At 40.6% G+C, this 18,269-nt stretch overlaps 1 protein-coding gene across 1 annotated transcript; it reads left to right on the forward strand.

Moving 5' to 3' along the window:
* Window positions 1–9,794: 9,794 nt before the first annotated feature.
* On the forward strand, window positions 9,795–16,766 carry LOC138356195 (piggyBac transposable element-derived protein 4-like). The gene is made up of 2 exons (XM_069311924.1): window positions 9,795–10,523; window positions 16,656–16,766. The coding sequence occupies exons 1-2, from the start codon at window positions 9,795–9,797 to the stop codon at window positions 16,764–16,766; spliced, it is 840 nt and encodes a 279-aa protein (XP_069168025.1).
* The last annotated feature ends 1,503 nt before the right edge of the window (window positions 16,767–18,269 follow it).

Below are 18,269 nucleotides of genomic sequence, written 5' to 3' on the forward strand. Positions count from 1 at the left end.
TGACCATCACGACCGGACAAAATGAGGTGATAGCCGAGGCTATTTGAACTACCCCACCGCCGGCACTCGGATAGTAATCTTGGGCATAGCATTTTACCAAATCACCTCATTCTTTGGGGCACACGTGAGGAACACAAATGCGAACAAGCCTGAAATAGAAATTTGTGTTCCTCACGTGTGCCCCAAAGAATGAGGTGATTTGGTAAAATGCTATGCCCAAGATTACTATCCGAGTGCCGGCGGTGGGGTGGTTCAAATAGCCTCGGCTATCACCTCATTTTGTCCGGTCGTGATGGTCAAGTGGATTAAGGCGTCTTGTACATACCAGTTGCGTGGCTCCTGGGAGTATGGGTTCGAGTCACTTCTGGGGTGTGAGTTTTCAGTTGCATATTGTCCTGGGGACCATTCAGGCTTGTTCGCATTTGTGTTCCTCACGTGTGCCCCAAAGAATGAGGTGATTTGGTAAAATGCTATGCCCAAGATTACTATCCGAGTGCCGGCGGTGGGGTGGTTCAAACAGCCTCGGTTATCACCTCATTTTGTCCGGTCGTGATGGTCAAGTGGATTAAGGCGTCTTGTACATACCAGTTGCGTGGCTCCTGGGAGTATGGGTTCGAGTCACTTCTGGGGTGTGAGTTTTCAGTTGCATATTGTCCTGGGGACCATTCAGGCTTGTTCGCATTTGTGTTCCTCACGTGTGCCCCAAAGAATGAGGTGATTTGGTAAAATGCTATGCCCAAGATTACTATCCGAGTGCCGGCGGTGGGGTGATTCAAATAGCCTCGGCTATCACCTCATTTTGTCCAGTCGTGATGGTCAAGTGGATTAAGGCGTCTTGTACATACCAGTTGCGTGGCTCCTGGGAGTATGGGTTCGAGTCACTTCTGGGGTGTGAGTTTTCAGTTGCATATTGTCCTGGGGACCATTCAGGCTTGTTCGCATTTGTGTTCCTCACGTGTGCCCCAAAGAATGAGGTGATTTGGTAAAATGCTATGCCCAAGATTACTCTCCGAGTGCCGGCGGTGGGGTGGTTCAAATAGCCTCAGCTATCACCTCATTTTGTCCGGTCGTGATGGTCAAGTGGATTAAGGCGTCTTGTACATACCAGTTGCGTGGCTCCTGGGAGTATGGGTTCGAGTCACTTCTAGGGTGTGAGTTTTCAGTTGCATATTGTCCTGGGGACCATTCAGGCTTGTTCGCATTTGTGTTCCTCACGTGTGCCCCAAAGAATGAGGTGATTTGGTAAAATGTTATGCCCAAGATTACTATCCGAGTGCCGGCGGTGGGGTGGTTCAAATAGCCTCGGCTATCACCTCATTTTGTCCGGTCATGATGGTCAAGTGGATTAAGGCGTCTTGTACATACCAGTTGCGTGGCTCCTGGGAGTATGGGTTCGAGTCACTTCTGGGGTGTGAGTTTTCAGTTGCATATTGTCCTGGGGACCATTCAGGCTTGTTCGCATTTGTGTTCCTCACATGTGCCCCAAAGAATGAGGTGATTTGGTAAAATGCTATGCCCAAGATTACTATCCGAGTGCCGGCGGTGGGGTGGTTCAAATAGCCTCGGCTGTCACCTCATTTTGTCCGGTCGTGATGGTCAAGTGGATTAAGGCGTCTTGTACATACCAGTTGCGTGGCTCCTGGGAGTATGGGTTCGAGTCACTTCTGGGGTGTGAGTTTTCAGTTGCATATTGTCCTGGGGACCATTCAGGCTTGTTCGCATTTGTGTTCCTCACGTGTGCCCCAAAGAATGAGGTGATTTGGTAAAATGCTATGCCCAAGATTACTATCCGAGTGCCGGCGGTGGGGTGGTTCAAATAGCCTCGGCTATCACCTCATTTTGTCCGGTCGTGATGGTCAAGTGGATTAAGGCGTCTTGTACATACCAGTTGCGTGGCTCCTGGGAGTATGGGTTCGAGTCACTTCTGGGGTGTGAGTTTTCAGTTGCATATTGTCCTGGGGACCATTCAGGCTTGTTCGCATTTGTGTTCCTCACGTGTGCCCCAAAGAATGAGGTGATTTGGTAAAATGCTATGCCCAAGATTACTCTCCGAGTGCCGGCGGTGGGGTGGTTCAAATAGCCTCAGCTATCACCTCATTTTGTCCGGTCGTGATGGTCAAGTGGATTAAGGCGTCTTGTACATACCAGTTGCGTGGCTCCTGGGAGTATGGGTTCGAGTCACTTCTGGGGTGTGAGTTTTCAGTTGCATATTGTCCTGGGGACCATTCAGGCTTGTTCGCATTTGTGTTCCTCACGTGTGCCCCAAAGAATGAGGTGATTTGGTAAAATGTTATGCCCAAGATTACTATCCGAGTGCCGGCGGTGGGGTGGTTCAAATAGCCTCGGCTATCACCTCATTTTGTCCGGTCGTGATGGTCAAGTGGATTAAGGCGTCTTGTACATACCAGTTGCGTGGCTCCTGGGAGTATGGGTTCGAGTCACTTCTGGGGTGTGAGTTTTCAGTTTTATATATATATATATATATATATATATATATATATATATATATATATATATATATATATATATATATATTTATATATATATATATATATATATATATATATATATATATATATATATATATATATATATTTAATTATTAGTTCTCAGAGCTCAAAACAATAGTTACTGGAGTCAGGTTTTCCCCCACATACACTTACTGGTGTCTAGTGTCTCAGGCCTCGTACACTTACTGGTGTCTAGTGTCTCACGCCTCGTACACTTACTGGTGTCTAGTGTTTCACGCCTCGTACACTTACTGGTGTCTAGTGTCTCACGCCTCGTACACTTACTGGTGTCTAGTGTCTCAGGCCTCGTACACTTACTGGTGTCTAGTGTCTCACGCCTCGTACACTTACTGGTGTCTAGTGTCTCACGCCTCGTACACTTACTGGTGTCTAGTGTCTCACGCCTCGTCCATTTACTGGTGTCTAGTGTCTCACGCCTCGTACACTTACTGGTGTCTAATGCTTCCTCATCTCATCTTTCGATATAGCAGCCCTCTGCTCAATGGTTCTTCCTTTGGGTAGAGTTGTCGTACTTCCACCAGATATTTAAATGTCAGTAAACTGTGGTCACCCATTCCTATAGGGACTTCGGACTGATGTCCAGAGGTCGGAAAAGGATGGGGTAGGGGTGGGAGGGGGGGGGAGAGATGAACGATATGAAATTCTGGAAGGGGATTGGGTTTGTGAGTGAGGGGGGATGAAAAGGTCGATGGCCTGTCCACCTTGGGTTAGCATGAGGTGTGAATCGTTTGTTTGGTTTGTGTGATTGTTTGGGTGTGTGTTGTGTAAGGTTGTCAGTGTTGGCTGGGTTGGCTAGTGTGGCTGTCTAAGTTAGTGTCGGGGTTCCAACATCAGGTTAGTTGCACTGCTTGCACCACAAAAAATTATTTTTTTTTGGTTGTATTCTTTTTATTTAGTTTTTTATGCATATATATATATATGTCGTACCTAATAGCCAGAACGCACTTCTCTGCCTACTATTCAAGGCCCGATTTGCCTAATAAGCCAAGTTTTCATGAATTAATTGTTTTTCGACTACCTAACCTACCTAACCTAACCTAACCTAACTTTTTTCGGCTACCTAACCTAACCTAACCTATAAAGATAGGTTAGGTTAGGTTAGGTAGGGTTGGTTAGGTTCGGTCATATATCTACGTTAATTTTAACTCCAATAAAAAAAAATTGACCTTATACATAATGAAATGGGTAGCTTTATCATTTCATAAGAAAAAAATTTGAGAAAATATATTAATTCATGAAAACTTGGCTTATTAGGCAAATCGGGCCTTGAATAGTAGGCTGAGAAGTGAGTTCTGGCTACTAGGTACGACATATATATATATATATATATATATATTGTGACGGTAAAGCGTTGGTGTTCGGCTGTTTCAAAAGCTAGGGGCAGGGCCTCGTCACATTAAAGAAAAAAAAAGAAAAAGCTGGAACTTTTGTCTGTGGTAAGGTAAATGGGGAGACACACAAAACACAAGTAAATTTAACAATGAAATTTTAATTATGTTAGAAAAACAAGACCTGAATAAAATTAAGCATAAAATATAAAAGACAAGTAAACAAACAAAATATTAAGAATAATCACTGGCAAATGAAAAGTTACGTTAAGACAAGTGAGTAATAGAAAAATATATAAAAATAAAATAAAAAATAAAATAAAATAAAATGTTTAATTAGGTAGGGTACATACATACAATAAATTTTTACAAAGATTGGTTGACTTATAGGTAGAGCTAGTACATACAATGCCTAAAGCCACTATTACGCAAAGCGTTTCGGGCATGATAAACTTAAATGACAAGCTTAATACTAATTGAGCATAATGAATAGAATGAAAACAAGAAATGAAAACATAGATGAAAAAGCAGCACAAATACAATTAAGTCGACAAACAGCGCTCTTTAAAGAAAAACAGACATTGGTTGACAATAGAAGGGTAAGGTAGGTTACAGGGAATTTATTAGGTATAGCTTCGTTTTTAACTTAAACTGGTTGAGAGAGGTACAGTCTTTAACATGGTTGGGAAGGTCATTCCACATTCTGGGCCCCTAGATTTGTAGAGCATTTCTAGTTTGATTAAGTCGTACTCTAGGAATATCAAAACTGTATTTATTTCTGGTGTGGTGCTCATGGGTTCTGTTACAACCTTCTATGAAGCTTTTGAGATCAGGATTGGCATTATAGTTTAGCGTTTTATATATGTATAATACACATGAGAGAATGTGCAGTGACTTAATGTCTAACATATTCAGAGATTTGAGTAGGGGTACCGAGTGATGTCTGGGGCCAGAGTTGGATATTGTCCTAATAGCAGCTTTGTATTGAGTAATTAGAGGACATAAGTGATTTTGGGTAGTAGAGCCCCAAGCACAAATACCATAGTTGAGATATGGATAGATAAGGGAGTAATAGAGAGTCACCAGGGCAGGGCGTGGTACATAATATCTGATCTTAGAAAGAATGCCCACAGTTTTTTAAACTATTTTTGATATATTTAGAATGTGTCCCTGGAAATTCAGCTTGTGGTCATTGAGAATGCCAAGGAATTTGCCATTTAATTTGTTACAAATTTGGGTATTGTTTATTTTGAGATTTATTTGACTAGAGGATTTATTGCCAAACAGAATATAGAAAGTTTTGTCAATGTTAAGGGTGAGTTTGTTGGCAGTTAGCCAAAGATGGACTTTATTTAGCTCAGTATTTACTGTGGCATTTAGAGCAAGGGGGTCAGGACTGGAGTAAATGAAGGTTGTGTCGTCAGCAAATAGAATTGGTTTGAGGTGTTGGGAGGCATTTGGAAGGTCATTAATGTAGATGAGAAAGAGGAGAGGGCCAAGTATGCTGCCCTGAGGAACACCAATGTTGATGGGTAGGGTGGGAGAAATTGTATTATTCACAGAAACATATTGGAGCCTGTCAGTAAGGTAGGATTTGAGGTATTGTAGGGAGTGTCCTCTGACTCCATAATGATGTAATTTAAGAAGAAGGTTTTGGTGGTTGACAGTATCAAAAGCTTTACGCAGGTCCACAAATAACCCAACAGGGAACTCCTTTTTATCAAAAGCTGTATGAATCGAGTTAAGCATACTAATAAGTGCATCGTTAGTGCTTTTTTTGGGTCTGAAGCCATATTGGCAAGGGCTAAGAATATTGAGTTTGGCTAGATATGAGTAAAGCTGCTTATAGATTAGTTTTTCAAAATTTTTTGACAAGTTTGGCAGGATTGATATAGGTCTGTAGTTGTTAACATCTGTGAGATCACCACATTTGTGGACAGGCGTTACTCTCGCTTTTTTTTAGAATATCTGGAAAGGTTTGGAGTTCAAGTGACTTGTTGAAGAGCAAAGCAATAGCAGGGGCTAAAGATCTGGAGGCTTTTTTGTAAATTAAAGTTGGTATCTCCTCAAGGGCACCAGACTTGGTTTTAAGGGAAAGGATTATCTCATTGACGTCAGTGGAGTTAATAGGCTTTAGGTACAGAGACTGTGGATAGTTACCTGTAAGATAGTCCTTAATGTCAGTACTGGAAGATGGAATATCATTTACAAGGGATGAACCAATGGAAGAGAAGAACCTATTGAACTCAATAGCAGAATCAGAGGCTGAAAGCTGACCATCGTTATTAGACAGGAGATTCGGTTTGTTATTTAAAGATTTCTTTGATCCCAATATTTGTGAAATTGTGCTCCAAGTTTGTTTAATGTTGCTCTTTATTTGGGTAAATTTATCTTCGTAGTATTTAGTTTTGGCTCGTCTAATTATCTTAGATAGCAATAATGAGTAATTCTTTGAGAATTCTTTGGAGACAATTCCAAACCTATACTTCTTCTCAAGGTCATGTTTTTTATTAATAGATTTAAGTATTCCCTTTGTAAGCCAGGGATTGTTGAGCCTTTTGGTTGTGACTTGTTTTGTAAGCATAGGACAGTGGGTATTATAAAGGCTAAGAGTTTTTTGAAGAAAAGATTGCACTGCTAGGTTGATGTCCTCTATGTTACCTAACTCGGACTCCCAGTTGACATTATCAGCAGCAGTTATAAAATTGTCTATAGCAGTTTCATTGTGCAGTCTAAAACGTATCTCTCTTGACTCAAGAGGTGGTTTGCTAATGTTAGTTAAGAGAAATGTGGGGTAATGGTCTGTAGTGCTATCGGTGATTATACCTGAAGTAAGCGGAGAGGTTATGTTTGTCCAGATGTGATCTAGAGTCGTGGCAGTGCTATCAGTGATTCTAGTAGGTCTAGTGATTAAGGGTATGAGGAAGCAGGAATTCATACAGTTGAGGAAGCTAACAGCAGTAGGGTGTTCTGGCTCACAGAGGTCAATATTAAAGTCCCCTGCGATAATTAGGTGGTTTTTGTTCAGTCTGTTATCAAGTATTAGATTTCTAAGGTTTGAGTTGAATTCGGACACATCAGTGTTAGGAATTCTATAAACTGCACCCACAGACAGGACCGACTCGGCACCCTTGACTCTGAAGCTGGCGAAAATATACTCCCCATAGCAGTCTCTAGTTCTAATTTCTTTTAAGCATGTTAGTTCTTGGTGGTAGTAAAGAGCAGTGCCACCACCTCTCTGAAGTTGACGACAGTTGTGAATTGCAGAGTAGTTAGGCATGTTAAAGAGTTGAGTAGTATCCTCTTTCAACCATGTTTCAGTAAGTATAATAAAAGATAATTTGTTGTCAATAGTTTCAATCAAGGCACTAACATCATCGAAGTGTTTACCTAGGGATCTAACGTTCAAATTGATTACAGAGATATTGTGATTATGAGTTAATACATTGTTTACATCATGTGCTGCAAAATATCTGCAATTTAGATCATTAAAGTGATTATTGTCATAGATAGTGGATAAGAGGTTAAGTTCTGGGTCTATACTTGTCTGCATAAAAAAAGCTGATTGCAGGAAAAACAAGGAAAGAAAGGCAAATTACAAGGTAGAAATAAGCTATAAAATAGGGAAAAATATGTACACAATACTGTACAAAAACACAAAATGAATAAAAAAAAAAAAAAGTTAGCTTACAAGGGGCTTACAGGGGTACAATGGAGTAAGGGAGTATGGCTAGGCTAGGCAACCTAGGTAATAAATGAGATTAAAGAAAAAACATATAAACATAGACTATACAAAACACAAGATATAGAAATACAAAACAAAAATATAAACAAGACTAAGCAATACAAAACAAAAATATAAACAAGACTAAGCAATACAAAAAACAAATTGAGCAAAAATGAAAAAAATGAGGTAGATTGCTTACAAGTACTCTCAGGTACACTGTAAGTAACAATTTGCAATTTGAGAAGCAGGCAAAGCCAGGGGTACAATGGAGTAAGGGAGCATGGCGAGGCTAGGCAACCTAGGTAATAAATGAAATCAAAGAAAAGTTGAATAATAAACATAGGCAAATTTAAGCTAATGATTATTAACTATAAATAGTTCAGTTATGACTGTATAATTAATAAGACCTGAAGAACTACTTAATGCACTCAATTAAATAATTTCAGTAAATGACTAGTTAAGAGTAAGTTAAAAATTAAGACAGAAAATGAAACAAGGAGACTTAGGATACCTAGCCCCACTAGTTGACAGGGGGTTAATTAAGTTAATTCACTGGGAGTGATAAGGTGAGACAAACCACATTGGGAGAGGAAAGTGTTGAGGTTTTCTTCTTTAGTAATTGTAAACATTTTGCCCTCTGCGGTTTTTCTCACCTTTATCAGTCCATCTCTAACGAAGCACTGATGAATCGCATCTGGGTTTTGTTGACGGATTTGACGCAGGCGGTAGAGGAGTTGCTGTCTGTTCCTAGTCAAGCACTCGTTGATGTATAATCCCTTCCGTTGGGATGCAGCTGTCCGGACTAGATGGGATTTCGTGAACTGGGAAGACAGCTTCAGGCGAATTTTCCGTTGGTTTTGACCTGATGGATTCTTTTTGCCTACTCTGTAGGCAACAATAACGTCAGTTTTGTTTAGACTGAGCTGCAATTTGTTTTTTAAGAGATCCTGAGCTATTTCGACACAATTTTCACCATCATGTTCCACAGGTATATCTTGGGACGACACAATAACAGAGTCTAGCAGCTTTTGCTGGTCTTGTTCATCCTGGGAGACGGAACGTTGGGCTGAAAATGTACTGATACATGCAGCCATTTTGCTGAGAGCTTCCTCCTGTTTTTTTATGGCTTCATCAGTTTTCAGAAGGTTGTTTTCCTCACGGAGATCATTCAAATCATGCTGTAGTTGGTCTTGGCTAGCCTTGCAGTTTCTAATATCCTCGCGGAGGAGGGTTAAAAAAAACTTTAAAAAAAACGTTAAAAAAAGCACTTTCGCGCTTTATATTAGAGATAACTCGTCACCGTTTTTTCTTACGATTCCGCATAACAGCCTACTTTTCTCGTCCATCGAAAAAATATTTCTATAAATTCCATTTTTTAACCGAAATGGATGGGAATACTCTCAGATTTTTCTCCATGAAATTCCCGTTCTCCCTCACCGAACACATGGCATCTCGGCCTACCCGATCACGTGGTCGGCCCATTGTTTTATTGACACTCCAAGTGCCCACACTGCGCTCCCCTCTCGCGGCAAATGTGACCCGTTTTACGCATTTATTTCCGTTCCGTTTCCGTTCTCGTGTACCTAAAACCCATTTAATACCTTCAACATGGATGCTGCACCAGGAACAAGCAGTGGAACGCAAAAGAAAGGTAGGAAATCTAGGAAAGCAGAAGAGATCGCCATGATTCACGATCTGTATCGTGGGGTCAAGCTCACTCCATCTAAGATTCCCGACGTTGTTGAAGCCTTTTCAGGGTCTTCTGATGATGAATTTGAGGCTGACGAACCTGAAAATGATGTGTTATATGAGGTTTCCACAACTGATGATGATATTTCGAGTGAGAGTGAGGATGAGAGTGAAGAAGAAGCCCCTGCCCCGCCACGCGGAAACCGCACGTGTCCGGTACCAAAGAGGGCTAGGCTGGGTGATGACTGGAATCGTAGCAATACTCCTCCCATCGTTGATGACTTTTCTGCAAACCCTGGCCTAACAATTCCACTACCTACTACTCCATTGCAGTTTTTACAACTGTTTTTCACTAGAGCAGTGGTTGAATACTTAGCGTATGAAACCAATTTGCATGCCACACACATCATACATCTCATGGCTGACTCAGCAAGAAACACGTGAAAACCAGTGTCTGTGAAAGAAATGGCCCGATATTTGGCCCTGTGCATACTGATGGGCATAGTGAAGATGCCTACAATGAGGATGTACTGGCAGACGAATCAGATGTGGCATTGTCGCTTCTTCAACTTGTTTATGTCGTCTGCTCGGTTCCAACACATTTCTAAGTTCTTCCACATGTATAACAAAAAAGGCGTTCCAGTGAATAATAGTGACCGACTGATAAAAGTGAGACCACTAATGGACTATTTTTCAGAAAAATTTGCATCTATATATATCCCAAAAAAAGAATTGATTCTCGATGAGGGTACAATGGTATGGCGCGGCCACCTCTCTTTCAAGGTCTACAATCCCAACAAGCCTGATAAATATGGTGTAAAATTTTATATGTTGGCCGAAGGGACATCAGGCTACATATATAAATTTGATGTGCATTGTGGAATTGGAAAAACGACAGTGGAAACCATGATGGGGTTGATGGCGCCCCTAGTCAACAAGGGTTATCATCTGTATATGGATAACTACTATAACTCGGTAAGCCTAACAGAACAATTACGTGAAGTGGGTGTTTACACATGTGGCACACTTAGACTCCAACGTGGCGCCCCCAAGGATCTGCAACAAGTGGTAAAGGGTAAAATGGCAACCGACACGACCCTATACATGCTTAAGGATAACACCTTTGTTATAGTTTGGAAGGACAAGCGCCCCGTCTCTGTCATCACCAATATCCACAATGCCGACACTACTCAAGCACAGCGCAGGAAACGCGTTCGTAAACGTGACGGGAGAACTGGAGTAGAAATTGTGAAAATGAACAAACCCAAGGCCATAGTGGATTACAATAAGTTCATGAAAGGTGTTGATCATTTTGATCAAATGGTCAAATATTATGAGTTTGCAAGAAAAACCCACAAATGGACCAAGAAGATCACTTTCTATTTTCTGCAAATGGCCATGCACAATGCATACGCATTGTATAACCACTACTCAACAGATACAAAAAAACTAACACTATTAGAGTTTCACGCAGTAGGAATAAAAGCCTTATTGGCGTGGAACAGCGAGGAATGGCCAACAACAACAAGTATACCACATGTTCCCGACATAGATGCCAGCGCAGCTCCTCCTGCTGACGCGGCAGTTTCAACACCCGGCACATCTGGTGCGAGGCGTCCTCTGTTCACCTCAACACCTCAAGCCCACTTATCAACCACAAATTCTGAAATGGACATTGAGGACATAGAACCACTTGATGTTTCTGATTTCATAGAAGATTCTACTACAAGTTTGGTGGTTCCTGTAGAAGACAATATTCCTCCAGTGCATCCAAGAAATACAAGAATTATAGATTCAGAACAACGTCTCAACTACAAGTTAACGCATGAACTCGTGCACTTGGCTAAAAAAAGAAGATGCCGTGTTTGTTAGAAGTCTGGCAAAAGGAGGGACGTGATATATGGATGTAAAATTTGTGATGTGGCACTGTGCGCTGCGCCTTGCTACACAAGGTACCACCGAAGAAAGATATTTTGGGTGGAGAAAAAATAACCACCAGCAACAGCTTCACTCCACCTAAGAAACATCAGATGAGCAACTTCAGGATCAGAAGCCTGAAGATGGTGGAGTGAAGAAAAAATGCTCAACTGTTGATCTTCAATCAACATAGACAGGGTAAGTACACCTATTTGGAATTTTTTATCATGTATAAGAAGTTATATTATATACGTTTTGTAGAGAATTTATTTGCGAATTTTTTGGTACCAGAATGAATATTATATCACATAAACTTCTATGAGTAAAAAAAAAAAAAACACAAAGTATGTTTTGGGGTGTGGCTCTGGGTGTGGCAGTGGGTTCCCTTTAGCCGTTGATATATCCAACACGTGGGAAATATTTGTATGTGTTATGTATATATCTGTGTAGGGAATTTTACTGCGATCACTGTCATACAAATTATAAAATGTTTCAACAAGTATAAACATGACAAACATCAAACGAACGAAAACAATGCGTTCGTTTCTGCCGCGAACGCATACTGAGCGACGTTGTTCTATATTTGGCGCTTCTCTTACACATGCTTTGTACAAATGTTATACATTTCATCTTATAGAAAATTTTATTGCGAACACATTGGTATAAAAAAGAAATACGTACACAGAAAAGTAGGGTCAGGAAACGTATAAATGTATAAACTTTCCAAGCATGATTTCCCCCCTGTGATTTCGCCAGTGCGCTCGCGGCTAACTACTCTCCACTTCACACACTCTTGCGGGTGGGCAATTACCTATATTAAACATTCATATGCATATGTCCGTGTAGAGAATTTTATTGCAATTCCAATGATACCAAAATTAGCGATGTAGGAAAACTGTAGGCTTCCCAACCATTAAGAGAGTGGAAACATTTTGTTGCTGTTTGGCGCTCTCGGCGAGTGATCTGCATAGTTTTTTATTTGGTGTTGATACTCCTTATGCTTGGGCGGCATTTTATAGGTATGCTCTTATAGACAATTTCATTGCGAACACAGTGATACCAAATTTAAATACGTGCGCCTTCAATTATTGTCAGGACAGTCAAAAGAGTGTACACTTTTTCGGTCTTACAGCGTAGGCGCGCGAAGTGCCGAAAGCATCTGGGGTATTGATTTTTTTTGAGCGCCGAGAGCGCGACAGTGTTACTTCTTGTTGTTGTTGGAGATTAGCGCGGTTCGCTAGATTCTCATTTAGAAGACTCAAGATGATAGTATTTTGTGACTCGAGGACTAGGCACAACTTTTTGAACCACTGATTCTCGGTCCAGTTAGTGAATTCCGGTGAGGGACCGGAAGCTCGCTTGAGTTGCTTATACTGGGATGCTAGCATGTTCATAGGAGAGGGTTGAGAGGACTCTGCTCCCTTGCTCAATGGGGTGGAGGGGAGGGCAGCACCGCCGCCCCGGACCCCAGAGCTTCCAGACGGAGAAACACGAATATTGTTAGAGTTGGCCGGGATGGATGCCTTGTTAAGGGGTTTGTTGCCCTTATTTCCCTGCACAGTCACATTTTTATAATAATGATGTTGGAATATTGGCTTCGAGCTGCCACCTCCCTTAGTACACGAAAGCCAAGGCTTAGTCTACCAATGAGAGATGTCAACTGCAAGGAGCACTGGAATATTCTGACGACTCTGGGCCACAGCAGCCCAGACATCAACTTGTGGCGGAGGGTGGAGGGCAGGTGCGACGGGACACCAGCCAATCAGCGACAGGCAGGCAATGGACAAGCAGTTTGCCGGTTAACAGTGGCGGGCGGTAGCAGGTGTGCTGGTGTGCTGGATACGTTTTGCTCTCTGGTCAAAACGTTTTGGAGATACTTGCTGGATATATCTTCTATATTATGTTGTTTTTACGTACTTTGAAGGGAAGAGCAGGCTCAATCTCTCTTGAAAGAGATTATCGTCACAATCTATATATATATATATATATATATATATATATATATATATATATATATATATATATATATATATATATATATGTATATATGTATATATATATATATATATATATGTATATATACATATATATATATATATATATATATATATATATAAATATATATATATATATATATATATATATATATATATATATATATATATATATATATATATATATATAATTATTTATATATATATATATATACATATATATATATATATATATATATATATATATATATATATATATATATATATATATATATATATATATATATATATATATATATATATATATGTCGTACCTAGTAGCCAGAATGCACTTCTCAGCCTACTATGCAAGGCCCGATTTGCCTAATAAGCCATGTTTTCCTGAATTAATATGTTTTCTCTTAATTTTTTTCTTATGAAATGATAAAGCTGCCCATTTCATTATGTATGAGGTCAATTTTTTTTATTGGAGTTAAAATTAACGTAGATATATGACCGAACCTAACCAACCCTACCTAACCTAACCTAACCTATCTTTATAGGTTAGGTTTGGTTAGGTAGCCAAAAAGGTTAGGTTAGGTATGTTAGGTAGTCGAAAAAACATTAATTCATGAAAACTTGACATATATATATATATATATATATATATATATATATATATATATATATATATATATATATATATATATATATATATATATATATATATATATATATATATATATATATATATATATATATATATATATATGTCAACATATATATATATATATATATATATATATGTCGTACCTAGTAGCCAGAACGCACTTCTCAGCCTACTATGCAAGGCCCGATTTGCCTAATAAGCCAAGTTTTCATGAATTAATTGTTTTTCGGCTACCTAACCTACCTAACCTAACCTAACCTAACTTTTTCAGCTACATAACCTAACCTAACCTATAAAGATAGGTTAGGTTAGGTAGGGTTGGTTAGGTTCGGCCATATAACTACGTTAATTTTAACTCCAATAAAATAAAATTGACCTCATACATAATGAAATGGGTAGCTTTATCCCTTCATAAGAAAAAAATTAAAGAAAATTTATTAATTCAGGAAAACTTGGCTTATTAGGCAAATCGGGCCTTGCATAGTAGGCTGTGAAGTGCGTTCTGGCAATTAGGTACGATATATATATATATATATATATATATATATATATATATATATATATATATATATATATATATATATATATATATATATATGTCGTACCTAGTAGCCAGAACGCACTTCTCAGCCTACTATGCAAGGCCCGATTTGCCTAATAAGCCAAGTTTTCCTGAATTAATATATTTGCTCTAATTTTTTTCTTATGAAATGATAAAGCTACCCATTTCATTATGTATGAGGTAAATTTTTATTTAATGGAGTTAAAATTAACGTAGATATATGACCGAACCTAACCAACCCTACCTAACCTAACCTAACCTATCTTTATAGGTTAGGTTGGGTTAGGTAGCCGAAAAAGTTAGGTTAGGTTAGGTTAGGTAGGTTAGGTAGTCGAAAAACAATTAATTCATGAAAACTTGGCTTATTAGGCAAATCGGGCCTTGCATAGTAGGATGAGAAGTGCGTTCTGGCTACTAGGTACGACATATATATATATATATATATATATATATATATATGTCGTACCTAGTAGCCAAAACGCACTTCTCGGCCTACTATGCATGGCCCGATTTGCCTAATAAGCCAAGTTTTCCTGAATTAATATATTTCCTCTAATTTTTTTCTTATGAAATGATAAAGCTACCCATTTAATTGTGTATGAGGTCAATTTTTTTTTATTGGAGTTAAAATTAATAGATATTTGACCGAACCTAACCAACCCTACCTAACCTAACCTAACCTATCTTTATAGGTTAGGTTAGGTTAGGTTAGGTTAGGTAGGTTAGGTAGTCGAAAAACAATTAATTCAAAAACTTGGCTTATTAGGCAAATCGGGCCTTGCATAGTAGGCTGAGAAGTGCGTTCTGGCTACTAGGTACGACATATATATATATATATATATATATATATATATATATATATATATATATATATATATATATATATATATATATATATTTCAAGTATAAATTGGGTCCGGGATGGTCCACTTATCTGGGTCTTCTAGCAGTCCTGTTGAGAGCTCTGTGGATCTGGACTGTCCTCTAGTTTGATTTCCCTCATGTCTGACTCATTCAGGGTCATGAGATCAAGTCTAGCTGGTTCGCCATTGCCTCATTCTTGTGGGCCTCTTGACTTGCAAAGTTTCTTCTCACCATGTCTAATAGTTTAGCTCTCCATGTGTGTGTCTGTTTTCTCAGTCTTTCTTTCCTTAGGTAAAGTCTCCCGTAATTAACAGTCTAGATCTATTCCTGCAAGCGAAATTTTATTAATGGTTGCCAAGCTGCTTCTATCATACTGATGGCTGGCCTTTTGTTGTCATTTAATGGAGGGGTATATAATACTTGGGTGTCAGTTAGGGGTAGTACCTCTGACAGGAAACAGTCGTACCTCCAGGTGGTTCACCTGCTGTGGTCCCCACCTGCACTCAACTCTCACCTGTGGCTCCTAGCACCTGTTTGCATGCAACAGCGGCCACTCCCTGGTAAACTGCTTCGACTGGCAGTCAAAACCAGGTGAGGGTAGACGGAGGTTTGAAGCCCTCAATGAGTTCAGCCTTGTCTGCCTACTCATGTGAAGACTGGACCGGCGGACTATCTGGAGGTAACCACCAGAACGGGCAGGAAGGCGGACCAGCAGAGCGTTGTGGACCGCAACTAGAGCACAGTGAGACACGTTGAACACTGCTAGCTATCCATTGCATCATAACCTATTTTCTGTTGCCTTGACTGCCCTATTCAGATAGACCAGGACGAGAGAGCGAGGCTGACGATTTGCACAACTCTCCCTCACTTGAATCCAAATGAAGCGCAAGTCATAACTTCAACCCATACCTCGCAACCTCAACTCCTGTAGCAATAGGCGAGTGGCGAAGCACCGGGTGAGGATACACTGGAAGCTGTAGTCACAGACCTGCACACAGGCGGGTCACGGCATAGGGTCACTCTCTTCTGGACCGAAGAAGCAGTAGAGTTCGGCAGCCTCCTGGGTGCCTGAGCAGCCTTCTTTAGGACACACTCTATTCGCCTCCATGGAGAAAGAGCTGGAAAAGGTGCCTTAAACTTAGCCTGCTTTAAATCATCGTGGCTAGCAAGCCGCGGCTGGCGGGGTTTCCCGACAGCAGTCGAACAAATATAAAGTAAAAAGTGAGGATACTCCATCTCGGTACTTGGGACGTTCGAACTCACCTGAAAGGTGAACTGCACTGGTTGCAAAGGCACTAACACGCTACATTGTGGACATAGAAGCACACAGTGAACCACGCTTGGCTGACAAAGGTCAGCTTACAGAAAGTTGTGGTTGGTACACGTTTTTCTAGAGTGGTCGAGGGAGTGCCAAACGACGAGAAGCTGAAGGGGTGGATTTGCCATCACATCCCACCTCACCCAAAAACTTGCCAAGCTCTCAGAGGACATCAACGACCTCCTAATGAGGCTCCAGCTCCCGCTTGGAAGCAAGTGGAATACAACGCTCATTAGTGTGTATGCCCCAACCATGACCTACCCAGAAGACATCAAGGAAAAGATCTATGAAAAACTGGACAACATCATTGCAGCATTCCCAAAATCAGAGAAACTTTTTATCCTCGGGGACTTCAACGTCATAGTAGGGACGAACTACCAGACCTGGGAACGGATGATTGGAAGACATGGCACTGGAAAGTGCAACATATTATGACCCTAAGTAGCCTGGGTGGAACGAGTCTTCACCTCATAGGTTATTCTGTTTTACGGGCCTGATGCGAGAGGTCAGAGGAAAGATGTATATATTAAATAATTGAATAAACATCAGTGAGTAGTCTAAGAATAGGAGCTGAAGAGCAGCTTCTAGTAAAAGTGACATGGATTGACATGTCGATATTTTGGTGACTTGACGTGAGGCTAGCGGAACGTCGTGACGTTACTTGTGTAACGTCACGACGTATTCAGAGATGGTCGTACTTCGTTGATTCTCCTGGAAGAACGAAGAATATCGTTCACTGTGTTTGTGCCGGAGTGATAGCTACTTGTTTGCAAGTGTGAGGAAGCTGTTGGGGACATAGTACACCATTTCCCTGTGATTTGGATATAATGGAGGCGACCTGGAAGTGAGTGTTGGTCGCGCCTTTGTGGAACTCTAATTGCGTGCTGTTTCTGTGTGGAGCTTGCCGGGGTAACTCCTTGTACTCAAGTCAGTACTAGAAGAAGCCTTGTGAAGCAGTCCTACAGCGATATTTGTGGGCCGCCTGTATGAGTGCTATGTTGAGGGCCAGGGAGTGAACGCCCTACGTCATAGATCCCTGCGGTAAGCCTATTTAATCAGTGGTTAGATTATCTACCAGTATTTGATCGTGTGCCCAGCGATCATAGTGAGTATATGTGTATATATAAGGTAGTAATTTTATTGAGCCATTAAGCGGAAATAGGAAATTTAAGTTGAGAGGACATGCTGGAGGGAGCAGTGGTACGTCTGCTCTCGATGGAGGTCAAGGGTCAACTGAGGCGGTGGCCCCACAGCGTCACGGCCGACGGAAGCTCCCGGCGGCGTGTCAAGACTTGTTTTCAGCTTGGATTCGTCCAGGATGGGGGAATACCCACCACAGTTTAACGGCGTGGTGGTGTTGGAGGGCGAGATTTAATACTGGGATATAGGTTTATTACTTATGTTTTATTAGGAAATATTTTTATTTGCATGGTAATGGAATTGCAGGTTTGTCTGGGAAGAAGGTAATGGAGGAACTACGAGGCTAGAGAAGACGTTAATGGGGGAACTTCGAGACTGGAGTGGAAGTGTATGCTGAACACTAAGGAAGAGCAGAGTTCCTTAGTGAGGACTCTCCCTGGACAGATGTAATAGGACCCATTATCACAACACCAGAAATAAATATCTCTTTGATATCCCCAGAGTCAAACTTAATCTGTGTAAACACTCTATGCAAATAAAGGGACCTAGT

Source organism: Procambarus clarkii, chromosome 71 (assembly GCF_040958095.1).
Source record: "Procambarus clarkii isolate CNS0578487 chromosome 71, FALCON_Pclarkii_2.0, whole genome shotgun sequence".
NCBI lineage: Eukaryota > Metazoa > Arthropoda > Malacostraca > Decapoda > Cambaridae > Procambarus > Procambarus clarkii.